This window comes from Physeter macrocephalus, chromosome 10 (assembly GCF_002837175.3).
Source record: "Physeter macrocephalus isolate SW-GA chromosome 10, ASM283717v5, whole genome shotgun sequence".
Taxonomy (NCBI): Eukaryota; Metazoa; Chordata; class Mammalia; order Artiodactyla; family Physeteridae; genus Physeter; species Physeter macrocephalus.
This window is the reverse complement of record NC_041223.1, coordinates 1458312-1485113: the sequence shown is the minus strand read 5'-3', so window position 1 is coordinate 1485113 and position 26802 is coordinate 1458312. Positions and strand designations below refer to the sequence as shown.

Here is a 26802-nt window from a genome sequence, read left to right as displayed (position 1 = left end):
ATGGACCGGACACAGGCTGAAAGCTGGGAGCCGCTCCTCTATGGGCTCAGAGAGAGGAAGGATACTAAGGAAAGATGCATTTTCACAAAATACCTTCTCGCAGAGGTGGGACAGCAGCACAGGGGTAGCTGAGGACTGGAGGAGCAGACCGCCGTGTGTGGGGCTGCGGCAGGCGCCCAGGGGCACACAAGCCGAGAGAGCAGCCAGCCTGAGTCCCAGAGTCTCCAGCCACGTGCAACACTCGAGAGGAGCCAGCACTGATTGCTCCCCAGATCTGATACACAATGCGCTTATTTTTTGGTTTTGAATGGGTAGCATACACGCATAGTACAAATATTAAAGAGGCCCCGTGGAAATGACACCTTTGTTCTTTAAGCCAATGATTTCTGGGGTTTCTGGTTACTAAGCAACCCACCCCCCGCTAACTAAAACCCCTCTTTCCTCTGAGAGCATCCCCAAGACACAGAGTGAACCAAGCCGTTTCCAGGACGACGTGTCCTGGATGCTACCGTCTGCTGAAAACTCTGGCGAGTATCTGGGGGGAAGCTGACCCACTGGGAGACGGGACAGAGGGAGGACAACGTGATCTGTCGCTGAGGACTGGCAGTCATGCAAAACACCGGGAGTCTGCATTTTGTACCCCAGGCAATCTATAAAACAGTGGAGCTGAAACCAGAAAATAATGAAACGTAAAAAAAGGACAGAGGCACAATGGTAAACAGGGAGAATCAGCCTCCGCCATTCCTTTAACTCCTTAGCGATGAGTACTGTGCATGGTGCCCGCGGGCCTCTCTCCACGCGGTGCACCCCAGGGTGGGCCTTCAACCTGGGCCTCAGCGGATGGAGAGGGAACCGACTCAGAGGAAGAAGCGCCAGGCGGGGGGCACGGTCTGTGCGGTGGGACGGAGAGAGGAGCTGGCGGACAGGACAGTTCAAGTTCCCTACAGCGGCTGGACATAGGGTGTGGCGTGGGGCACCAGCCGGTGACCTTAAAGAGAAAAGAGGCAGGGGAAATACGGGGGGGAGTGAGCTTGATTCGTGGGGCCTGGAGAGGGTCCAGGAGAGACGGCTGGTGCTGAGCTGACTCTGGGTCTTTGGAGCATCAGGCGTCAGCAGTCGAGATAACGAAGGCAATTTTCAAAGTTCTGGAGGCAGAAATCTCAGATTCGATCCTGTGCCCTACAGAGCCAGGGAGGGAGACTGGGGGCAGGAGAACTGTCACAGCTCCCCTCCGCCTCAATCGGTTTTCCAGGTGTCCACTGTCTACCCCTCCCCGCGGCGGTGACTGGCCACCCTCCTCCTCCACGTAATCGCCGCGTGCACCCTGTCACTGTCTTTATCTTTTATCCCTCTTGATGGTGTACTGTTATCTCGGCTGGTTTTAACTGGCGTTTCCCCACCGGTGGATGGCGTAGGACATCTTTCCATGGGCTTATTTGCACTGTTCTATCATATCCTCTTTGGTGAAATATCAGCTCATGTCTTTTGCTTATCTTTCCACTGGATTTTTTAAACGGTTCTTTTGACAGTTCTTTGCATATTCTGGTTACAAGTCTTTTCCTTTGTTGGATATGTGATTTGTAAATATTTTTGGGGGGTCGAGTTAACTCTTTTGCTCCATGATGAATTACCACCAGTGCGACATCCTATTCATTATACATTTCAACAAACGTTCACAGACTACACAAAATTTCAGATGATAAATGGACATGAGTGGTTGAGAGTCTGTATGAATCACACACGTACAACATGTGGCTGGCTGAAATTGTCTATCATGTAGCGTGCAGATATGAAAAGCCTCATGCTGGTTGTTGAACAGCTCTCAGACAAGGCTTGGCTCCCCAGATTTTGGAGTAAACACGGGGCTTTCAGACAAGACACAGAGATCGCACTGGGACCAGAAACCCAAAGCCTGAAGGGAAACTTGAATGAAAGGGCAGTGGTAAATTATGAGCATATACATAGAGTTCAAAGTGTGATGAACATGTCCACAACCAAGATCCAGATAAAGACATCCTCCCAGCCCCCAGCGAGCCCTCCCGTCCTGCTCCTTCCCTCCCCCTGGGAGAGGACAGTATGTATGCCCTGTGCTTCTCTAAATATGACCTTATGCCACGCAGCTTAGTTTCATGGCCTTCACTTTTATACACTTAAAACAGTGTATGTTAGTACTTAGATTGACCGTTCTTTGCTACTACAGCCAAACCTACTTATGAGTTATAAAATAATGCAGAAGAAATGCGGAGTGGGTGATACCATCAATAATGAGCTAGTCGAAACTTCAATTCTCTTTTTCATCTGGTCAAGGCTTTCATTGCCTGTACCTCTGACAGGACCCATAGGGATCCTCCCTTGATGAAATCCTTTTATTCCCTGTCCTCCCTCTCGACCCTTTGAAGAAGCAGGAAACATCAAAATGAGGAAGGAGCAGAGGATGCAGACAATTCATGGAGTGAGCTGTCCACTCTGACCTCTAAGGACTAGATTGTCTGCTCTGCTGTATCTTTCCTTTGGAGGCAGATCTCCCTTGGGGCAAGGGCCTCGTGCAGTGCCAAAAACATAGTGGTCCTTTTATGGTGTTTGTTTACGATGCTGTTAATAAGACTCTGTTCTGTCAGAGACCTCTTCCTAAGGAACCACTTTCACTATGTGCCAGTTCTACAATTTTATTGTTGATGTCACTTCTACCTCAAGAACATATAGTGAACGGGATGGTGAATTTTACAGGTCCACTTGGCGGGGCCATGGAGCCCAGGGCTTGGGCAAACAGCAATCTAGATGTTGTTGTGAAGCTATTTCTAGATGAGATTAACATTTAAATCAGTCGACTTTGAATAAAGCAGAGGACCTGCCATAATGTGGGTGGGCCGTGTCCAAGCAGTTGAAGACACTAAGAGAAAAGACTGAGGTCCCCAAGGAGGAAGGAATTCTCCGCCAGACTCAGCTGCAGCATCTGCTCTTCCTGGGTCTCTGCCTGCTGGTCTGCCCTGCAGAGTTCAGATGTGCCAACGCCCACGAACATGTCAGCCAATTCCTTCAAATCAATCGATCTCTCTCTCTCCTCTCTCCCCATATATATATATATATATATATGAGCATATGTATATGTTCTGTTTCTCTGCAGAATCCCAATTAATACAGGCAGACCTCAGAGATAGGACAGGTTCAGTTCCAGACCACTGTGTTAAAGCAAATATCACAATAAAGCAGGTCACAAGAACTTTCTGGTTTCCCAGGTCATATAAAAGTTATGTTTACACTATACTGTAGTCTACTACATGTACAATAGCATTATGTATAAAAAACAATTTTTATACCTCAATATAAAAATACTTTATTGCTAAAAATGCTAACCGTCATGTGAGCCTTCAGAGTTGGCATCTCTGTGCTGGGGGAGGGTCCGGCCTCGATGTTGAGGCTGCTGCCTGGTCAGGGTCATGGTTACTGAAGGCTGGGGCAGCTGCGGCAATTTTGTAAAGTAGGACAAGAGTGAAGTTTGCTGCACAGATTGACCCTCCCTTTCTAGAACACTTAGGGGGCACTGTAGGGTTGTTACTGGGTCTAATGTCAATCTAGTCATGTCTCAGGGAACAGGGAGGCCCGGGGAGAGGGAGAGATGGGGGAACGGCTGGTCCGTGGAGCGGTCAGAACACACACAACATTATCGATTATGTTCACCATCTTATATGGGCGTGGTGCATGGCGCCCCGAAGCGATTACAACTGGAACATCAAGTATCACTCACCACGCATCACCATAACAAATATGATAATGAAAATGTTTGAAATAGTGCGAGAATTACCAAAATGTGACACAGAGATACAAAGTTAGCAAATGTGTTTGGAAAAATGGCCCCGATAGACTTGCTTGAGGCAGGGTTGCCACAAACCTCCAATTTGTAAAAATGTAGTATCTGTGAAGTACCATAAAGTAAGCACGATAAAACGAGGTCTGCCCGCACAGTGACTCTCTACTGTTTGCTACAAAAAACCAGATTTTTTTTCCTGAGATATAAGGCTCACCACAATTGGGTCTGACCTTGGACAAGGAACTTGATTTACCACTAGCCTTGCATGAATTCTTCTATCTGGTCATGGAACCACAATCAACTCATACTTTCATGAACCGTTTTCCTGCTGATGGGAATGCCTCTCTTTACTTATCTAAAAACTAATAATAGAGCTACCATATGATCCAGCAATCCCACTCCTGGGCATATATCCCAAAAAGACAAAATCTCTAATTCAAAAAGAGACATGCACCCCAGTGTTCATAGCAGCACTATTCACAATAGCCAAGATGTGGAAGCAGCCTAAGTGTCCATCGACAGATGAGTGGATAAAGAAGATGTGGTACATATATACAATGGAATATTGCTCAGCCATAAAAAAGAATGAAATAATGCCATTTGCAGCAACATGGATGGACCTAGAGATTATCATACTAAGTGAAGTAAGTCAAAGACAAATATCCCATGCTATAACTTATATGCGGAATTTAAAAAAATGATACAAATGGTTTATTTACAAAACAGAATTAGACTCACAGACACAGAAAACAAACTTACAGTTACCAAAGAGGAATGTGTGAGGGGGATAAATTGGAGTCTGGGATTAACAGACACACACACACACTACATATAAAATAGATACACATCAAGGACCTACTGTACAGCACAGGGAACTATATTCACTATCTTGTAATAACCTATCATGGAAAAGAATCTGAAAAAGAATATGTGTGTGTGTGTGTATATATGTATATATATGTATATATATATATAACTGAATCACTTTGCTGTACACCTGAAACTAACACAACATTGTAAATCAACTATACTTCAATAAAAAAATAAAGTAAAAAAAAATCCTGTGTACCCTTTAAAGTTAGTGCAAGTTCCACGCCCTCTGTGACTGTATCTAACATAATCCATAATGGTACCTACCTTCCACTCCTCCCTTTTTAAAAAAAAAAATTATTTATTTTATTTATTTGTTTTTGGCTGTGTTGGGTCTTCGTTGCTGCACGCGGGCTTTGTCTACTTGTGGCGAGCGGGGGCTACTCTTTGTTGCGGTGTGGGGGCTTCTCATCGCGGTGGCTTCTCTTGTTGCAGAGCACGGGCTCTAGGCGTGCGGGCTTCAGTAGTTGTGGCTCTCAGGCTCTAGAGCGCAGGCTCAGTAGTAGTGGCGCACAGGCTTAGTTGCTCCGCTGCATGCGGGATCTTCCCGGACCAGGGCTCGAACCTGTGTCCCCTTCATTGACAGGTGGATTCTTAACCACTGCGCCACCAGGGAAGCCCCAGTCCTCCCTTTATAATCCAATAATCACGCCCAGAGAAACCTCGTGTGTGCCTGGTGGGGACACGAAGACACAGTGTCTGTCATAGCCTCCCAGCATAGAAGAAAGCTCGTGCTATAACGAGGTGGGATGGAGTGGCAGGGGGCAGGGGACAAAAAGATGAGCTGCTGGGGGGCAGGAGGGGTGTGAGGGGCTGGCCTTCGACCCAGGCCTGGAGAAGCAGGGGACCAGCTGGGAACCAGAACAGCAGATGCGTTAGTCAGAGACATTGTGGGGAAATCCAGCCGGGGGTCAAGTTCGATGAGTGCCTATAGGCAACTTGGAAACACGCAGAGGACGCGATCGTCCATCTGGTCAACCGCAGACCCTCCTCCCAGGGACAGGGACGCCTGAGGAGCTCAGCCCAGGCTGACAGTGAGACGAGGCAGGCTCACAAGAAGAACTGTCCCCTTGAGCAGGGATGCAGACGAGAAACGCGGGCCAGAAACTGAACCCTGGAGGGCCATGTAGATTCTAGACGGACGCCCAACTGCAGATGCGATTGTATTTGTGACTGTGCGCAGCTGTACGTCACTCGCACAGGCAGCTCTGAGCTGAAGGAACGTCGTGCGCTCCGGATGCCTGTGTGCTGAGCCCCAGTCGGGGGCCAGGCGTAGTGTGGACCCTGCTGCCCCTGTCACAGCCAGCGCCCAGCAGAGCAGTCACCGGTCCTGTGCAAGATTTAACGTCCTGGGGAGCAGCCGCGCCCTGTCAGCCCTCACGAGCTGGGACCCCTATTCTCCTTTCCTTTCCTCTCCCTACGAGAGACCAACTGACCAGCCACTTTATCCTCACAGTGTCCCAGTCAGTCTCTATTTCTAACCAGGTGCTTTTTATCTTCTCCCCGATTATGTGGAAAGTTATTTAAAATCCTTTTCCCCCCCCGACACTTGTGACCAGCAAGGTTGCCCTCTCATTTCCTTGTGGGAATCCTGTGCAGTGGGCGTCCTTGGCAAGGGATCCCGTGGGGTGGGGACAGCCCTGGTTAGGGACAGAGGCAATGACACTCTGGGACCAGCATGCTGGACATGTGACATTCTCAGAGCAACCTGGTGGAGACACAAGTGTGTATGTATGTGTGTGTGTGTGTGTGTGTGTGTGTGTGTGTGCGTGCAGGCATGTGTGCGTGTTTGCCCACTTTGCGTGTCTATATGTGTGTGCGCGTGTGTATGCATGTGCGTGTGTAACTCTCTTATCTCTCGTTAGGCCAGCCTGACTGGTGCTTCCCTGTACAAAAGCTCCTTTTCCGTATGGCTGTTGGAGGGGCTGTGTCCTTGTTTGTCTGCTCTGCTGGCTCCTGGGGGTGTGCCTGAATTTTCAGGCTATTTTCCTTCATTTTTCGAGCCCTTGGAGGTCCTTTCCATCTCAGAACGTGTTTGGGGGCTCCCAGGAGAGTGTGCAGAGCGCCCGTCCTGTTAGCGGTTTGGAGGGGTCCCTTCTGTCACTCTGTTTCCTGGGAAGGATGCTCAGCACCAGGGGTGGGGGAGCGGCTGAGCGAGCCACTCTCTCTGCAGCTGGGCGTTTGTTTCCATTTCTTTATTTAAATTTAAAATGTATTTAAAATTAAATTTTATTTAAATGACAGAGTTACTGCTTTCCTCAGCAACCCCATCCCAAGATCCTGGTTCCTAAGGAAACTTTGAAGACCCCAGCATCCCCCCTTCTCCTTCCTGCCCACCCACTGCCCACAGAGTGGCCCCAAGGGCACCCCTCCACCCCACACTCCCCTCAACAGGTCGGGGTGGGGCACAGCTGGAGGGAAACCAGGAAGGAGGTTACCTCTGCTGCTACTTTTACAGAGGTATCTTTGGTGGCGACAATCTTCTTGTCCCTCTGACTGTGAAGGACCTAGTTTTGTGTCTGTAGATATATTAGCAAGCAAGTCAGACTTGGGTAGATCAGCTCAGGCCGTTTGCACAGCAGGATGCCTGCTGTGAGTGCCCGGAGGGACTTTGGGCAGGGAGCGCAGCAGTTACAGGAGGAGGCCCTGGGGTCAGCCTGCCCGCTGCGGCGCCCTGTAGAGGCTGGGCCTCACTCCTGAGGGCTTAGGAGGCGGGAAGAGGGGGCCCTCCATCCTGCTCCCTTCTCTGACCTGGTCTGCGGGTTGGGGAAACGGGAGCATCCTTTCAGCTCCTGGCCTCAGAGCGCCTGCCTTTCCCCAAATCTTGGTGGGCGGACGTTCCCGGGAAGCCTCCTTCCTGGAGGAGCCCCGCAGAACGTGCTCCCTGGTTGCTGTGGTGAAGGCAGGGTGGGCTCTCTATCGCGACTACCCCAGATTCCCTCCCAGTGGGGGACAGAGGAGGGAGGTTTGCCTCCCTAGCCAGCTCACCTCCTGGCCCCGGGATGGAGGGGACAGCGTTTGCTCTCAGGACCAGTTAGGAAGTCCCAGGTGGGTCCTGCCCTCAGCCCCCCTGCACTGCTCTCCCCCCGACCCACTTCCTGGGGGCCAGGCGCGGCTCTGTGCCCAGGCAGTGGGACAAGAGCGGAGGTGGCCAGCCTTCGCTGTGTGACCCTGCCCTCCATCCCCTGCTCTGGGCAGTGTCAGGCACACAGCAGTCTCCAAGCCCTGGTCCTGCTGCCTTGAGCAGGAACAGCTTCGCTCTCCTGCGGAAGAGGATGGGCTTCTTGGGCCTGTGAGTTTTCAGCTGGCCCAGAGCTTTGTCTGCAGACTCCAGCCTCCCGAAGGTCCCCTGGCCTTTCCCCCTGCCATCAGTCAGGTCATTTCCACATGGGCATTTGCCTTCCCACTTTTGCAATCTTCCCCCACGTCGTCTCCTTTTCTGCTCTCTTTCCCCGTGTAGATTTGTGGCTTCAGAAACTCTACTGCCCCCTCTTTGCAGGGATTTCTGTAGCGAGCGAGGAAGCGCTGACCACGGTCGCCGAGTGAACTTGGGCTGCCGATTGGGCTCCGCTTTCGTTGGTTTCTATTTTTTCTCTTTGCTCTAATGGGTATGTATTTCTTATCTTGACCAAAATTGATAAACCTAAATATAAAACAAACCCATCATTAGCTATCACCACTGTTCCAACAGCAGAGAGCAGACACCTGATTTTACACATTTGGGCATCTCTGATGGGGATGGATCTAAACCATTTGTAAGACTGTGTTGTGTCATGACTTAATGGGAAACATTTTCTCCTTCCATAGTGGTAGAAAAAATAACAGAATGCTTCCTATTTACTGTGTTTTCTATGTTCCGATATTTTATAGGCAGAAAATAAATTAGGAGTGTAAAAAAATACTGAAGAGTTATGAAATAAACTGACAAATTCTTAAAGTGACAAAACAATTCTACAAATAAATAAAGGACTAGAAACAGCCCCTGATGATCCCCATCACCAACACTAAATAATAAACAAAAAAATAAAATTTGAGGACATTCCTTTTTGGCTAAATCTTTTCAGGCATACTTTCATGCTGACCAGCATTCCAAATGATGTTCTTCAAAAGCTCAAGCACTTACAAACTCTCCCTTAATTAAACATTAAGCAGATGTTTAAGAGATTGTAATATTAGTTGCATTGTCTGATTAAAGCAGATTTCTTTAGTATCCTTGAACCTCCTTCTAGATAACAGATTCAATCTGAATAGTCAAGATTTTCTCCTAGTAAATCAAGATGTGTTTCCATGGAAATAGTTTCCATGGAAATATATATGTGTGTGTGTGTGTATATATATATATATATATATATATATATGCATAGAGAGAGGAGAGAGAGAGAGAGAGGGAGAGAGAGAGAGAGAGAGGGAGAGAGAGAGAGGGAGGGAGGTCTCCTGTGAAACTGAATGATGCACATCTTCTTATGTTGAACATCTCATAACCAAGAACCTATGTCAAGCAGCTTACCATCTGTTTTCTTCTAGGAGTTTTAGGGTTTCAGGTTTTATCTTCACGTCTTTAATCCATTTGGAGTTAATTTTTGTGGAAGGTGCAAGATAGGGGGCCAGAGTCATTCTTTTTCATGTGGCTGTCCAGCTTTCCCAACACCATTTGTTGAAGTGACTGTCTTTTCCCCATTGTATATTTTTAGATCCTTTGTCATAAATTAATTGACCATATATGCATAGGTTTATTTCTGGGCTCTTTATTCTGTTCCATTAATCTACGTGTCTGTTTTGATGCAATACCATACTGTTTTAATTACTATAGGTTTGTAGTATTATTTGGAATCAAGAAGTATGATGCCTCCAGCTTCATTCTTCTTTCTCAATATTGCTTTGGCTATTTGGGGTCTTTTATGGGTCTGTGCAGATTTTAGAATTGTTCTATTTCTGTGAAAAATACCATTGGAATTTTGATAGGGATTGCATTGAATCTGTACATTGCTTTGGATAGTATGGACTTTTTAATAATATGAATTCTTCCAATCAATAAACATAAAATATCTTTCCACTTATTTGTGTTTTCTTCAATTTCTTTCATTAATGTCTTGTTTTCAACATATAGATCTTTCACCTCCTTGGTTTAGTCTATGTCCAGGTATTTTACTCTTTTTGATACAATTGTAATGAGAATGTTTTCTTAATTCTCTTTCTGATAGTTTGGTATTAGTGTAAACAAAGGCAACAGGTTTTTGCATATTGATTTTGTATTCTGCAACTTTACTGAATCATTGATTAGTTCTAATAGCTTTTGATGGAATCTTTAGGGTTTTCTATATATAATATTATGTCATCCGCAAATAGTGGCAATTTACTTCTTCCTTTCCAGTATGGATGACTTTTATTTCTTTTTCTTGCCTAATTGCTGTGGCTAAGACTTCCAGTACTGTGTTGAATAAAAGTGGTGAGAGTAGACATCTTTGTCTTGTTCCTGATCTTAGAGGAAAAGCTTTTGGCTTTTCACCTTTGAGTATGATGTTAGCTGTGGGCTTGTCATATATGACCTTTATTATGTTGAGGTATGTTCCTTCTATACCTACTTTGTTGAGAGTTTTTATCATAAATGGGTGTTGAATTTTGTCAAAGCATTTTCTGCATCTATTGAGATGATCATATAATTTTTATCTTTCATTTTGTTAACATGGTGTATCATGTTGATTGATTTAGGGATGTTGAACCATCCTTGCATCCCTGGAATAAATCCCACTTGATCATGATGTATGATCCTTTTAATGTATGGTTGAATTAGGTTTGCTAACATTTTGTTTTGGATTTTTGCATCTATGATCATCAGGGATATTGGCCTGTAATTTCCTTTCCTGGTGGCATCCTTGTCTGGTTTCATATAAGGATGATGCTTGCCTGGCAAAATGAGTTTGGAAGTGTTCCCTCCTATTCTAATTTTTGGAAGAGTTTGATGAGGATTGGTGTTAATTCTTCTCTGAACGTTTGGTAGAATTCACCAATGAAGCCAGCTGGTCCTGGACTTTTGTTTGCTGGGAAGTTTTTATTTACTGATTAAATTTCCTTGCTACTAAGATTTTCTATTTCTTCACGATTCAGTTTTTGTAGGTTGTATGTTTCTAGGAATTTATCCATTTCTTCTAGGTTGTCCAACTTGGCATATAATTGGTCATAGTAACCTCTTATGACACTTTGTATTTCTATGGTATCAGCTGTAACTTCTCTTTTATTTCTGATTTTATTTATTTGAGTGTTCTCTCTTTCCTCTTGGTGGGTCTAGCTAAAGGTTTGTCAATTTGGTTTATCTTTTCAGAGAACCAGCTCTTAGTTTCGTCGACCTTTTCTATTGCCTTTTTAGTCTCTATTTCATTGATTTCTACTCTATCTTTGTTATTTCCTTCCTTCTACTAACTTTGGATGGCTGCATTTTAATATTCAGCTTAGAGTGGGGGAGAGGAGGGTTTTAATGGAATACCATCCTGGCATGTGCACTAGGCTAAGGAAGGGTGAGGGGTTTCTGAAGGTAATTGAAAGATTTCTTAATTGGAGTATCTTCTTACACTGCTTTCTGTTGGTATAGCTCACATCTGAGTGGTCCACAGGCCATGGAGTGTTCCTGGCAAGTCATATTTCTGTTGCTGTTGCCATTTAAAAACTTTTTTCTTCCCCCTAAAGGCAGGTATCACAAAAAGAAAAGATGCCTCCATTGTGGTTAATAAGGAGGGAGACTCCAAAGGTAGTTTAGGTCATCTGAGTTAGGAGGAGTTTGGCTGCTATACATTTGACTAGCTCTGCATCTCTCCACTCTCACACGCCCGCCATCATTAGTCTTGGTAGTGATGGGCTCTTTAAATTATTATTACTTTAGCTCTGTAGCTGTTATATTCTATATATTTCATATACTAATAAATGTGATTTCATGAATGGAAAGGCAAAAATCGCTTCTGGATGTTCTGGATACAAACAGATTTCAAGGAGCCTGTGCTGGCTCCTGGCAGCTGTGCCATGTTTGACCTGATGGAAGGTTGGTTCCTTAGACTGGGTTTGTCTCTGGCAGCAGAAATACATCCTTTCGGAATGATGCAGTCGTGTCCTGTTAACTTTAGAGGGAACATGCTCACCGTAAAAGTAGCAATTTTGTATTTGGCTTTGCGAAACAGAACTTTCTTTGAAAACGTTAAACCTTACCTTGGAAAACACTGCAGTGGGATTGAAGCATCACCAGTGAATCAAAAACAACTGCAAAGTGCTTTTTTTACTTGTTTGCTGGTGGATCTGAAGCAATATGCCAAGCAGCGCCAGGCGGTGATGGCGTCTCTGTGGCTCGAAGGTGTGGACAGTGTGGAGGAAGGATCCGGCACTGCGGGGTCAAAGCTGGGCTAGGGTCTTTCTCCCACCACGTACTACTCCTGTAAACCTGGGCTGGCCCGGTAATCGCTTTGGCCTTATTTTTATCATCTGTTAATATATGGGCTTTGTTGACTTTCCATCGAGTTAATTAGATGACTTGTATCAAACACCCAGCACATTCCAATCTATTAAAAATTTCCATAAAGTGCCTGAGAAGTGTTGTCGTAATACATATCATAAGGCATCGTGAGACAGCAGAAGAAATTTGTCCACATGATTTTATTGAGAACAGAGACAGATTCAAGTTATCTGTTACTTAAATGTCTACAAATAGGGACAAGAGGCTTGGGTCAGGCTAAGGGTCCACCCAGTCTGTGCCTTAACAGAACCGATCCCGCTGACTTAGTCTCACGGTCACGGTGAAGGCCAGCTCCCCGAGCACTGTCTAACTGTGTCAGACCACGGTCAGCTGTGGGGGTCTGTGACCCCCTCCTTCGCACTCGGGTTTCTGGAGTTGGGGGCTTGGGCTAAAAGGCCAGGACTGATGTGAGGGTCATGGGCTGAAGAGAACAAACTTAAGGGAAGACACAGCTCACCCAGGTGAAGAGGCAAAGAAGAGGCCGGGGAGTCCAGAAACCACCGGAAACTGCCAATTCTCTCGTACAGAGGTAAACTCTGGGGGTAATTCTGAGAGTTGACAGGACACACAGGGACACAGAGGGGACAATTATCCAGAATTGACCCAGGGGAAAGAGAGTGAACTTCAAAGACTCTTCTTGCCAGAGTTAAGCAGAAACTGGAAGAACATATTAATAAGTGATTGACGGTGATTGGCGGGTGGGGTGACATCAGGGCACACACACTGGCCAGGGCTCACTCATGCCCACTCAGCTGACCCTCAGGATGAATGACTCCCAGGTAAGTTCTGTGAGACACCAAATCAGCAGGGACATTTTGCTAAAGATCGTATGCCTTGCCTACTGAGGTGGGAAAATGAGCTGACAAAAATTTTCTGGCCAAACACGATTTAGCCAGAAATAATAATTAAATTATATCATGCCTACAGCAAGAAAAAAAATCCTTTTGCAATTTTAGCATAGTAAAATAAATAAAAAAGTAAGCCAGTATGCCTTATACAGCATTTTGCTAATGGCCTAAGAGGGAAAGTCAGTTCAGAAATGTGAGGATGGCGGGAGTGGTGTGTCATTAGTTTCTCTTTATCATAAGGTTCATCAGTGACAAAAGTTTAAATTCTGAATCCATAATCCACAGTTTAGAACGGGCCCTTATCTTCACATTTCCAAGAGAAGGGAACTTCTTCAACATGCTTGTCTGTCCTGTAGGGACTGTTTGGAAAACATTGAGCTGATTATTTCCTGTCTTAATTTTGAACTAAGTGAATGTATTCTTTCTAACACTGCACCCATCTGGTATCCATGCCAGTAATAACTTTCTTGGAGACGTAAGAATGACAGACAGACATAACTATTTCCCAATGTTTTTAATAAATGTATTATTTTTCTCCCTAAAAATGGAAACTGCTTGTCTCCCAACTCTACTTCCAGCTTCTCTCAGAAACTAGCACTTGGCATTCAGGACCCTGTGAGAACCTCCGGCCTGAACCGACAGTCTTTGGACAATACATTTCATTTATCTTTCTGGACTCCCTGAGGTTTTGTGGTTAATACGTGAGAGATGTGTTGAGATTCTTGAATAAAAAGCTAGAGAGCCACGGGGGTTTCTTTTGCCCCCTCCCCTGCTTCTCCCTACCTCAAAGGAGGTGCAGTAGAAAAGCCAGAATTGCAAGTTTTGGCATCTGGGGTCTGGTCCTGCCTTTGTTGCTCATGTGCTCTGGCTAAGACATTTGCCCTCTTTTGCTTTGTTCTTCATCTTGAAGTTGTGAGGCCGAATGAATGAACATGCTTTCAATCTTTTGACTTCTATAGAAAAGTGCACAAGAGCAAAGAAGTATTTCAGCTCTCAGCTTGTAGTTCTCTCAATAAAGTAGAAAGTAAAAACAAAATTTTTAGCAGCGAATGCTTTTAAAGGTTTCATAGGCAAATTTTCCTCTTTGGATGATCTTAGCATTAGCGGTATGCAGTATTTACTTTGTATTTTTAACCTCGATTTTTTATTAACGTTTCCTACCAGCATTCCTTAGTTACTTCGCCATCTACAGCTTCTCTGCTCACCTGTTTCTCAGCCCCAAGAGCAGTCCCAGTTTTATTATAATTTCCTTCTGAGCCCTCAAGCCAGGAGGAATGTGTTTAAGTACTTATTAGATTTTCTGGGCTCTGGAATTTGAAGGAGAATTCACAGAGCAGCCCTCTTTCAAGAGGAGATACTTTTCTTCCCCATCTTTCCATGGCTCTATGTGCGTCGCTTTCCTGCTGAAAATACCAAGATCTCTACCTCCCTCCCCCGTGTGGGACCCAGTGGCTGGAACAGCCCCGCCTTTGTCTCAACGGCCAGGCCCCAAATCTGCTGATACAGCCCTGCCCACCCCCCCCCCCCAACTCATTGCCAAAGCTTCGGATTAAACATGGGGTTAAAAAATCCGATTTGGATTTTCTGTTTTGTTCTTTTTCTCAGTGCCCCTGACAAGTCAATCGAAGCATTGTTCTTGAAAATCTTCACTCCTTTGGTTTTCTGTGTGAGCTAGAATTAGGGCTTTTTCCTGTAAAGCTGTAAGCCAAGGAGAAACTATTTCAGCAATGTTGTCTGCAATGGATACTGTCCAGAGTGCAAAATTCTCTTGGTCTCCCACCAGCCTCCACCGACGAGTCTGCACCCTCTACAACCCCTGTGCTTGCTTCATCAACACCTGAAACGCTTTAAAAGCAGCCACGTTCCCGCCAGCCACACTTGCCCCAGGTCACTGCTACGTGCAAGTCAGACCCGAGATCTCTAGGTCCCCTAAAAGCCCCCGAGTGGATTCACCTGCAAAAAATGCTGTAGGTGCGCCACCCTCCTTGAACCTTCTGGACGGTGTTGCGTGTGGTGCTGACAGCTGCCCTTACTGGAGAGCCAGCTAATCAATCAGCCAATTTGAGAGGCGACATTCTGGGCCGGACGAGGTGGCATTAGAGCCCAGAGTTCCGGGAGACCCAAGGAGGGCTGGGGACTGACCTAGGCTTCGAGTGAACTCTGTGGGATGAACCGGCCACTAGCGCCGGTCCTGCGCGGACCGGGTCGGGGCCCCGGGATGGGAGGAGGGCGACGCGCATCTTGCGGTCGTGCCGGGAGCTCTCCGAGGGTGCGCGCGCGTTGGCGTGGGCACGCGTGTGCGTGTCCGCGTGGGAGCATTTGTGTGCGCGTGTGCGTGTGTGTGCACGCGGGTGCGCGCGTGCAGGAAGGAGGCAGGCACACGCAGCACCCACGGGATGCAGCGCAGCCCTGGTGGCCCCCTCTCCATCTCCTGCTCCCGCAGACCCGCGCCGGGGCCGCCCCTCGGCAGAGCGGGCGTCCGAGCCCAGCGAGCGGGGCGCGGCGGCGGGCGCGGGGGGTGGGGCTGGGGGGAGGGCGCGCGGGCGGGCGGAGGGCGGGCAGGCGGGCGGGAGGAGGATCCGGGAAGCTCGGGAGTTATTTGACAGGAGCCAGGCAAGCCGCAGAGGACGGAGGGCCGCCGGGTGCCGGGAGGCCAGCTGGTTGAGTCCGGGCCGCCCGGAGCGCTGGGAGGAGGACCCCGAGCAGCCCCGCCGCCGGCTCCCCGGCCGCCGCTCCGAGCGCCGCCCTCGCCGTCCGGGGCCGAGAGCCCCGCCGGCCCCGCGCCCGGCCACCATGCTGCTTCCCCGGCTCTGCTGGCTGCCGCTGCTCGCGGGGCTGCTGCTCCCGCGGGCGCCCGCGCAGAAGTTCTCGGCGCTCACGGTGAGTCCCGGCCCGCGGGGACCTGGCGGGGGCGCCGTGCCGCCTCCTGCCCGGGCCCGGCGGGGTCCCCGCGGTGCCCTCCGGCCGCAGCGCCCAGGCACACGGGGAGCAGGTGACCCTCGGGGGGGTGGCGCCTCCTTCCGCCCGCGCGGCCGAGACAGGTGGGGCCTGGGCGGGTCGGTGGCGTGCGCGCGCGGGGCTGCGGGGGTCCCCCCGGCACGGGTGGACGGGCCGGGGGTGCGATCGGGGGTCCCGTGCCGCCCCAGCCACGGGGGGTGGGCAGGGCGGAAACCAGGTCTGGGGACGAGGGCGGCCCCGGCGGGGCCTCGGCGCCCACCCGGCCCGGTGTGTCCCGGGCTCGGCTCTCGGCGCGCGGCCGCGCGGACCGCGTGGCGCTCGCCGGGCGAGGGGGCCCTGCTCGTGGGCCCCGCAAGTTTCGCCTGACCCTCCCGGAGACCCTCCCGACGTGAACTTGGAGGAAGCAGATGACACGACAAGTGAACATCGTCGTCCTTCCTGCTTAGAGCAGGCAGAAATTGGGGGCCCCCGGGGGCTCCGCGTCCTGCGCTCCCCGGCCCCGGGGCCCCCGCGCCGGGCGTATCGAGCGCCCGGGTCACCGCGCCGACCGCGGCGGCTTTTGCTTTCTTAGCTGCGACTTCTCGGCGGGGCCCGGCCGCCCGGCGCGCAGTGCCAAGCGCGGAGCTCCGCGCAGGGGCCGAGCCAAGCCGCCGGCCGCCGGCTGGTCCCGGGTGTCCCAGCCCCCGGCTCGGGCAGACCTCGTGGGCTTGCAGTGTTTGCAAACCCATAATTAATGCAATCTGCAGAAACGAAAACATTCCACTTAAATGTGTTTTTGAACAAGTGCTTGAGAAAACACGAAGGGAGAGAGAACACCTCTGGTGGGGAGATGCTTTTCAGTGGCCGGGGACTCGTCCTGAAGGCGTTTATTGTATCGAAAATACCGACGGGTGAGACGGGCTGTAGTCGGGTTCTGCTTTTCAGCAAAGCTCAAGCAGTCCCCGGAGCCTCTTTTTTTTTTTTTCTTTCCGAGCATTACCAGGAGGGAGTCAGTGAGTTCACGGTTCATACCTAAAATTCTTCTGGGGTCCCTGCCTTGTGTCTCACAAATGACTTGTAGATTAGAAACTGCTAACTGGAGCTGGAAGGAGGTTTTCACACGCTCAGCTTTCCCTGTAGAGCCTTTATCTCCGCAGAGGGCCGGTGGAACAAGACTTGCTCTATGTATCCCTGTGTCTATCCATCTATACACACAGAGGCGCTTAGACGCCCTCCCCCCGCCATAGCGCATCCAAGGCCGCAGAGAAACCGAGACCGTGTCTCCAAATGAGACCCCACGTTCCTTCCAGAGCTGAAGCAGCGGGTTGTCTATGGTGGCCACAGATTTTCTGAAAGTGCCCGGAGCACAGGTCATCTGGCTGCTCCCCTCAGGGAACCTCCTGGGTTGGAAAGGCAGAATAGGGCGTTAGTTATTGGAATAACTGAAATCTCTACAGGTTTTCTTCTCTTTTCTCCCCTCCACTCTTCTTAGTTAAGCATTTACTTCAAGCCCCTCGTCCTTTGCCTTCCCAAGGCTGCTCTCAGGAGTTCCCGGGTGGCAGTGACGCCGGCTACAGGTGCGGAAATGGTACATATGTGGCCCCCTTTGTACTTCCTGAGGAAACTTTTTGCCTTAAAACTGCTTTTGCAAATAAAGCGCTGTGCTGCTTTTGCGCCCAGGAGAAAAGCTTAAAGCCACAACATATTTTGGCAAACTCTCCCTCCCCTCCCCCCCATCTAAGACATCAGGAAGTTTTGCTGATGGGCCGTGAGGGAATGTCGGAGGTGCTGGGTTTCTCTGTGGTGCTCATCTCTTTTCAGATCGTTTCCCAGTATTGGGGGATCTCTTGTTTCCAGAGCAATGGCTTTCTCTCTGCAAGATTTACATCTGATCTTTAATAAATCAGAGAGACAGCGCCCGTCCCTGGGAGGCTGGGAGTGATCACTAGCAGTCTTCTGGTGTGTGACCCTATAGGCAAGTTACTTAGCTTTCTTAATTTTCAGTGTTCTTATCTGTAAAGTGGGGATAAAGCAATACCCTCTGTTTAGCACGTTGCCGGGATTAAAGATAAGGCTTTTAGTATACGTACCAGGCATGTGTCTGTTCTGTAATTCACCTTCTTTCTGATGGCAGCCGTGCCGTTGGTCCGGATGCCATCGTTTTCACAGGTGGCTGTGTCATTCAGGTGTGGGGACACTGGCCTCACGGTGGTTCTGTCTGTCAGGGATATGTGTGTGTAGAGCACAGGGCTTTGCTCTGGGTGAGCGTGAGCTTTACTGAGGTGGATGGTGTCGGCGTGGACGGGCAAGTGAGAAAACTCGCCTGCCTGCCCCCTTCTGTTCCACCCTTTCTTCTCAGGTAGAGGCAGGAAGATGCGCTGCCTCTGGGGGTTTAGAAGCTTGTTGCTGGCTTCCCTGGATGACGCCTTTGTCTTCCTCTCCCTATAGTGAACGGTCATAGTTTGGGGGACAGTGTTGCCAGAATGTGTCAGTGGGTTCGATCACCTCTGCTGCTTGTTGTTTAAACCTAAGAGAATCTGCTTTGCTTGATAATTGTCCTTTTTTTCCCCCACCAAAGTTATTCTTCAGAAATGGCACCTTTGTGTGTTTTCCTAGGACTTTCTGAGGGTTTGCATAATCGCCTGGCCATCCATGAGCCCCGTGTTGTTTCCAATCAGCAGATGGTGTTGTGAAGTGTATCGACCCTTCCCGAATCGTGGGTCCCCCTCTGTTTCTTCCTTCTTCTTCTAAGGCCAGATCATGTCCATTTTTCATGAGAATGGTTGACTTTTAAAAAAATTTCTGCTCATGGCTGAGACTAGGGAATAACTTCCAGTAGAAGTCGCCTGGTTACACATCGTTATATTCCTCCAAGATGATCACAATTCTTACTCTGTCATAGGTGCAGTTATACCGATTTTGACAGACAGCCAGTAAACCCGGACCTGGCCGTTTCCTTCCGGGCTGTGAGGCACAATATGCCCCGCGACCCCTTCCCCAGAGGGCTGGGGAGGAGCGAGTGGGTTGATTTTAGAGCTGCCTGAGGGGAATTCTGCCCACACTCAGGACGCAGAGGCCAACGGCCTCCCTTCTCACGTGGCTTCTGGCCACCCGAGAGGATGCTCCCCCTGTTCCTGTCCACTCCCTGGGCTTTCTCTGCTCCAAGGGCACTTTGTGTGTGTTTTCTCGTTGATCTCCCAGCAGCCTAACCAGCAAGGCTCTGCCGTGTCCATATTCCAGAGGCCCTGTTGGAGCCCCGGACCCTGCCCTGATCCAGATGCTTAGAAATTCAACCCGAGGTTGTTTTTCTTCCCTAGGCAGGGCGGAGGGCTTCCCTGCACTGTTTGCTGGGTCTCCTCTGAGAATGGTCCAGCTCGACCCTGCCCCTTCCCTCCCAGCCTGGCTGGCCCCCAGCACACGGTGAGGGCAAAGGACTTGTCGGTCGGGGAGACGTGTACCGACAGAGTTGAAGTGGCTGTTTTCCACCCCTGTGTGTATTTGTTTGCTTTGAAAGAGAAGGAAGGAGTTGGGAAGGCAGGATTTGCTCAAATATACATGTGACAGTGTGTCATTATCGGCACCAGAGGGTCTCATGTTGCCGATGCTGGGATGTTGGCGTAACCCTCCAGCTCCAGGGCGACTGTGGACCATCCTGCTTGATGCTGTTCTCACCCACTGCCCAGGCTCTCAGGGAATGATTATGGTTTCTTTCTTCTCTCACTGCAAATGCTCTGAGTACATTTGCTGCTCTGGGAAGGCTGTGTTTCATTCATCAGCAGAAGACGGACCACGGAGGTGGTTAAGGAAAAGGAAACTAAACATCATCAAAATTTTCCAACCTAGAAGCCCATTTACATGGCGACTAAAAACCCAAACATCTGGAGGAGTAACTTTAATTGTGATTTGAAATCAAGACCATAAATAAAACGATAAGCAACTTCAGGCTATAACGAGATTGTGCAGTAAATGGGCATTGATCTAACCAACACAGGTTGCAATGGTTCAGAACAGAGCAGATTTCTAAGTAATTCTATATCAAAATAAGCCTTCCTGAGAGTCTGGGAATTTAGAACGAGGCTGTTATTAAGATTGGCAGTGAAGCACTGGCGTAGAGGGCAAGGGTCACGTTTCGTATTTTTGAATTAAAAGGTACACTGTTCCACACATACAAGTCATAGACTTAGAGTGATGAACTTCCAGGTAGATTTTGGAATTGGACAAGAAAAATTAATAATTTTCTGAGTTCATTTATAGGAAACTAGCACTGTCACCTTTATGTTTCCCAGTTGATGGTGCTGGTCATGGCACAGGATCCCCCTATAAATATTCGTACATCTCTAGAGCTTCAATAACACTTAATGTATTGAATATTTAACTGAAGCCCCAGAGAGGAAAGGTTTCAGAAAATGAAATCTTAGTTTCATATGGGCTGAGAAGAAATTATTCCAAAAGCGATCATCATAGGCATTCTTATGTGGTTTTGTAGTCCCAGGCTGAAAATCAAAGAGCAAAGATTTGTCATAAGACACAAGTAAATAGAACCCAGTAAAATGGTAACTCACATTTATATTGTCATGATTGAGAAACAAGAAATTATAACTGGAAACTTGTACTGGCTGTCCAGATTTAATCAGAATTTTCAGCATGGAGGCGCTCTTGGAATGTCGAGTAACACTATAATTATATTCAGATTTTTATTATGTATGGCATAATGTGGGATGTAAACCAATTAAACTGGCAGTTAAGGGAAGGTGAAATGTCAGTAAGTGAGCTTTTTCTTCCTTCAGCACATGTCTTCCCTCTCTTTACTTCCTTCTTTTCCCTGGTCATCTTTTCCTTTATCTTTTATGCCTCTGCCCAAATCACAATGAACCCCCTTTGCCCCTCCCATGACCATTAATGTTACTCTTTCTATTTTAGCACTAGTGAGATCCATCAGAGGCTTTCTAGTCTCTTCCCCTCATACCCTTTCCCCCAAGAGCATCTGTAGGCCCCCTCTGCTGCGCTCTGTCCTGGTGGCTGGCTCGCGGCAGCGGGTGGGCCACTGCAGTCACTTTACCCCCAGCATCACGCTACCGGCCCTGTCCATCAGCAAGCCCACGCCGATGGCAGATTTTTAAAATGTTTTTGTCGGGGGGTAAGCCAGCTCTTACCATTTGAGGTTGCTGGCAAAGAGTCTTCCAATAGTAATGAAGTCCCAGAAAGCGTGACGAGTTTAGATGCACACGGTCGTCTGTGGTGGGTTTGATCCCTGGTCCAGAGCACTTTAGGATGCACGGCAAAATCTGTTAGGCCCGTTTCATTTGGGATGTTCTCACATCTGCTGGGTTTTAGTCACTGCTGAAAGAACAAGTTCATCACTTTGTTAGCCCCCAAATGCTCTAGTCTATAGGTTGATCTTGCCCGAGGTGGGTTGTTTTGTGTATTTATCTTTGACTCTGTTCAGTATAATCAAGGCTCCAGGAGCAAATGGGTCCAGCCTACCTACGAGATGACAGCATGGCAGACACGAGATGTCCTTCTTGGGATTAAGAAAATCTGTCTCATTTCCCGTGGCTTTGGCTGCCCTGGTCAGGTCCATCCCATACCAGCCCCCAGCGGACTGAAAAAGACAGACCCTTCCCTAGCCCAGGCCACGGTGGCTCGTGAGGTGGGGCCTCGGGGCCTCGGAAGAAGGTGGCACTGGCTCTTGTCTGATCCAGACGTGAGTGCTGACTGCTGGGCAGTGGACCCCTTACTCCTGCCAGGGAGCCACGCTTCTCCGTTTCAATGAAAAGTGCATAAGAAATGTTTTTATTACCCTGAGGAGTGATGAAAAGTACATTGCTCAGTGGGAAGACTGTTGATTTTAATTTCTTAGGGCACCTTTTCAGGTGAGGACGGTGAGATCTGTGGTTCCCATGGTTACCTCTGGCGTGGCTGACCAGTCTCAGGACAACGCTGAGCGTGTTAGGTGCTGTCGCTCTGATGCGGAACTCACGACCGAACCCTAGTGTTGAGGTTTTTCCATGTAATTGCTCGTTTCTCCCTTTCTTTGCTCATATCTAACCGCTTTGGGGGCCCATCTTCATCTTCAGAAGAACCTAGCGTAGACTTGCCTTTTCCTCCTTGTATCTGGTTAACTGTTTCTGGTTACTCACATAACTAACTCAGGCACAGTTTCACCTCTCTTCACATGAACTCCATCGACATAATTGCACTTTCCCTGCTCTACGATAATTTTTCTTATCACCTTGAGAAAAACAGACAAATGCAAAGACACATCACAGAGCCGCTCTGGGTCACTTCCTCAGTTTCGGACGTCACTGTGGGGTCCTTCCCTACATTACACATCAGATTCACATAAAGAGATGTCATAAGATACAGTCACGCCGTTGATAAGAAACACTCTTAAGTATGGAGCAGAGAGTACAAAATAAAAATAAAATAATTCCGTTTCTGCTTATCATTTTAAAAACAGTTCAAGAGATATGAATGAAGGTATCTAGCAGAATTCAGTGCATTGTCTGTTTTCAGTTGTCTATTCATTCCGCGGAGGACTTGGGTCTGTGTCATCAAGAATTAAAAAAAAAAAAAAAGTACATTTAAAATTAATTTAAAAACTTGACCTTTGAAAGACAGAAGTGACCGTCCTGCGGTTTTGTGGTGGCTGCAGGCTTAAGACGGCCGAGAGAGTGGCATTTGGGAACTTCATGGCCAGTTTTGAGGTCAGGGTTCTGGGCAGCATGGCGCCCGGTGCCCTCTTGTGACGCGACATCAGCTTTATACAGCAGGAGATCCATGTGAAGGTTTTCCTCACTCCTTCTCAGAGATCAGCCACTTAAGTGTTTACTGCCCCTGTTTTAAGGGACTGTTACCTTCTTCACAGGGAAGTGGCCGAGTCAGGGGCAGACAGACGGAGCCCAGTCCCTGTCCTGTCCACCACCGGTCAGGGCTCTGCTCTCAGGGCCGGGCCCGTCTGTGCCAGAGGGGCAGGAGCTGTCGGCCAGCCACTGTGGCTCTTGCGTTGCACGTGCTTGTGTCAGAGGAGGAGGAGAGGAAGGTCCCTTTCTCCCGTGGCACCAAACTGACCGTGACATCAGGGCCCTCGCCAAGGAAAGTCTAGGCCAGGGAGACCTTTGTCTTTGGTAAACAGATACGTGGAAAGTTTTAAACATTAAAAAGAGAGATAATGAGAAATTCTGGTGCCCGGCACCAATGCCGTTGGCTATGGAATAAAATGTGTCATCAGGAGGGTTCTCCTTGGACCTGGGTGCACTGGAGGACCTTGCTTTTAATGCAGGCTGAGAATCATATAATCTTTAAAATTGTCGTCTACTGATGAATCAACAGTTCACATCATCTGCTTTCCTTGGGCCACGCATTTAGGTATTTAAGGAAGATCACTAGGTCTTTGAAGCCCAGATGCCCTCCGTAATCTTCTGTATCCTCCTGTCCCGACCCTTTCCTCCCAGGCCCGGTTCTGTCTTCCCGTGTTGGAGGGACTCTGAAAGTGACGTGCGTTACGGACACCCGTGCCCACCGCCCCCCCGTCCCCCCGCCCCGTGTCTGCCTGCTCCCAATTCCCCCCCCCCCCCGCAAGGCATCCCCGCAGGTTCCCCCTCTGCTTTCTGAACCAGGCTCCGCTCTGAGCTCTGGTTGCTCCACACCCTTTGACGAGCCCTCAGGACCAGACACAAGATCTCAGCAGGGGAGCATGGTCTTGCTTGATGACACTGGGGTGTGGTTGGCCCACTTGCCCAAGTCACTTTCTGAATCTGAGGTTCCGTTAAGCCAGTTTCGCCCCGTCACTGTTTCTTTGAATTTTTTGAACCCGTAAGTGGTGTATACGTGATTCCTGTTAAAACTAGATTTGCATCCTGACCCCATTACCAGGTTGGAACTAGCCCCTCAGGCTCACGTAAATCTGCTAAGCGCTCCTCCACCTTCCTGTAAATGGGTTGGCCTGGGGACATTGAGGGATGGGCTGGGACTCACTCCCAGGAGATGAGACCCAGGGCCTTTTCTCTCTGCTGCATCGATTCCCTGCACCAGGAAATATCCCCAGGGGATTTGGGTACGTGCCCCCGCCCCCCCCCCCAAAGAATCAGTGACTTAAAAATCATCAAACACTAACTTGGACTCCCAAGTACGCCTCCCGTGACTCTTACTCTGTCCCGGCATTGACACTTTGTGAAGGAAGGTGTTGGACCCGCAGCGAGTACTCAGGCAGCACGGGTCTCCACCCGTGCAGCACCGCGCAGGGCTGCCGTCTCCTGGGCACACGGACTTGCTCTCCCAGCATCGGCGTGAGAACATCCCGCACGCGGACCGAAACCTCAGTGTAACGCAGTAAACGGTCTTTGCAGCCTGCACTTTTCTCTCGTAAGGTAGAGAGAGCCGGTTTCCGGTGCTGGTAACAGCCCTGCCAAGCCGCCCTGTTCCTTTCGTGGGTGCGTGTGTTTTAAATTTTTGCAAACCCCTCCGGGTAAGGAAAGTGAGTAACAGCTCTGACCTGAACGTACACGTCGGCTAAGCTGTAGCTTTGCAGGGATCCGCACATGATGGGCTCGTGATCATCAGGTCTTCATTCTTCAGAGGTTTATCTTTTGGAGGGAGTTGCCAAAGCGAGATCTTTCTTTTCATTCGGAGATATAATCCAGGTGGAGTCACGAATCCCTTTCTCTGCGCCCGTGGCATCTCTCCGCCGTTTACACCCGGCTTGAGACGCAGGTGCGGCTCCCGGGGAAGCGCCTCTTCCTACTGTTCCCTCGCCGGCCACACGGGGGCGCCCGAGAGCAGCCTGCTCCGCCGGGGCGGGCGGGCAGGGGTCCGCGGGTGGGCTCGGGCCCCACCCCCCGCAAAGCTTCTGCCACTTGACGACTTGGGTCGCCACTTAGCGTGGGTTCAGGCGCCACGTTCAACTTTTCAGTTTTAGAGGTTTGACTCATGATGCAGGGACACTAAATTAGGGAATTAACAACCAAGGGACGTTTTTATTTGAGGTTTCCAGCAACTTTCTTTGGAAGTCTGGGAGATGCAGGTTAAATTCAGGGCGATTACTCAAATACCAGGTAAGAGTGCTGTATCCCCGGGGCAGGATTGTGGCTTTAATAAATGAAGCCAGGAGAGATGCCCCATTGGGCTGTCTGCGGGGCCCGGCTGCCGGCAGATGCAGTTCCCTTTCTGCTTTAAGATCTGGTCACTTAGTGAATGGATTTTATTTAAGGCAGTGGCTTCCCTTACTTGTAGGCTAAATTAATATTGTATTTCAGCGTTCTTCGGGGATGGACGTTCTCAGACATGGCCATTTTATGATGGATTTTAACCCGAAAGAACATTAACTGCAGAAAATCAACAATCTGTGCTCAGGCTTTCAAAGCCTCTCTTCCAGCCGAGCCTTTTCCCAATAAAATCTGCAAACTCTGGGGGAAGGCTCTGGGGAGGTGCGCCCCGGCCCCGCTTCCCTCAGACACCTTCTTACCGACCTCTGGCCAGAAACCATTTACATTTGTTTGCATCCAAAGATCTGAAGGCGGTTTAAAAGTCCTAATTGGCCCCATTCAAATTCTCACCAACGTTCCCTCTCCTTGCCTCCTTTCGGCCTCCGTTTTCTTCCCTTGTTCTATTTTTACATGACAGAGGAAGGCCAGCCTCACTGCCTGCAGCGGTGGCTACAGGTCTCCCGCAGACTGATGTCTAAAGGTCGGGCGGAGGGGCCACGCCCATGTTCTGAGGTCCCTTGGCCGCTGTGACCTCTTCAGAACCTGGCGCTTATTTCCAGGCTCAGCCCGGCCTCGCCGTGGTCCCCGTGTCTATGAGGGGGACTCGGGGAGCCGGCAGGTGACGCTGGGTCCCAGAGGCTTCCTGGGACTCCGGGGGGCCTGGACGCCCGGCTTCGCCCCTCTGCCCCCAGATGGCAGCACGGTGGCGTGGACACACCCCGGACGCTCTGTCCTGTCCCTGAGTGTGGAATCCTCGGTGTGGGAGCACGTGCAGTGTCCCCCGAGCGCTGAGGTCAGGAGGTGGGCTGTGGGCTTAGGCTTGGGGAGGGGCCCCCCCTCAGGCCTTTCTTCCTGGGGGGCTGTTGCCACGTCAGCTCTGGTGCTCTTCTTACCCAACCCCCTAATTTAACAACAAAGGGTACAAGAATTTCATTGGCCAGGAAATGGTAGAGAGTTAGTTAACCTCTCCCTCTTTCTCTGTGTGTCTCTCCGTCTCTGTCTCTCTCCAGCCCCCGGGCTTTCTACAGTCTTGCCCCGCGTGCACGTGGTCCCTCTCAGCCGGCCTCGCCCTTCGTCTGCGCTGTGACCCGACCAGGCCGCCTCCTGCCCACGCCAGGGAGCTCGGGTTTCCGGTCAGGGCAGGGAGGACAGAGAGGCCCGAGGACTGGGGCTCAGTGAAGTGAAGGGTCTGAGAACATATGTAAATTAACCCAGAACTTGACTCAAAACCAAATTCTAACTTTTTTTAAAAAAAATTACAAACGGTGGTTTTTTCCACTTTTTCTCCTTTAATATACTACTTTCTGGGTTTTCCAGTTTCACTGAGCGCTCAAAACAGGCCTCTGTACCTTTGCAGCCCTGAGATCGAAGCTCTTAGGACGCAGCATCCCTCGCTGTCTCGGAATTCCCAAGGTAGAGCAGGGGACGGGGGTTGGAGGTCTGCCCGTGGGGCGCCCAGCTGTGCCTGAGGACGGGTGCAGGTAACTGACTCATCCGTCAGCCCAGCGCTCCATCAGTTTGCTTTTGGGATTCCCTTGACGCACATCCTGGGGAATGGAGGGGCTTTGATGGAGAAAAGGTAAACAAGAGCACCGTGAAACGTGTCAGTAAAATCACCGTACGGCACTCGGGCTGTGTCTG

At 49.5% G+C, this 26802-nt stretch overlaps 1 protein-coding gene across 2 annotated transcripts in view; it reads left to right on the top strand.

Moving 5' to 3' along the window:
• The first annotated feature begins 15663 nt into the window (after positions 1–15663).
• Positions 15664–26802, top strand: part of SMOC2 (SPARC related modular calcium binding 2) — a 156899-nt gene continuing 145760 nt past the window's right edge. The window contains exon 1 of one of the 2 annotated variants that reach the window (XM_028494756.2): positions 15664–15901. In XM_028494756.2, the coding sequence (XP_028350557.1) occupies positions 15815–15901 (87 nt within the window). In that variant the 5' untranslated portion in view covers positions 15664–15814. The remainder of the gene's footprint in view (positions 15902–26802) is intronic. The other variant, XM_024122642.3, reaches the window with a different exon arrangement.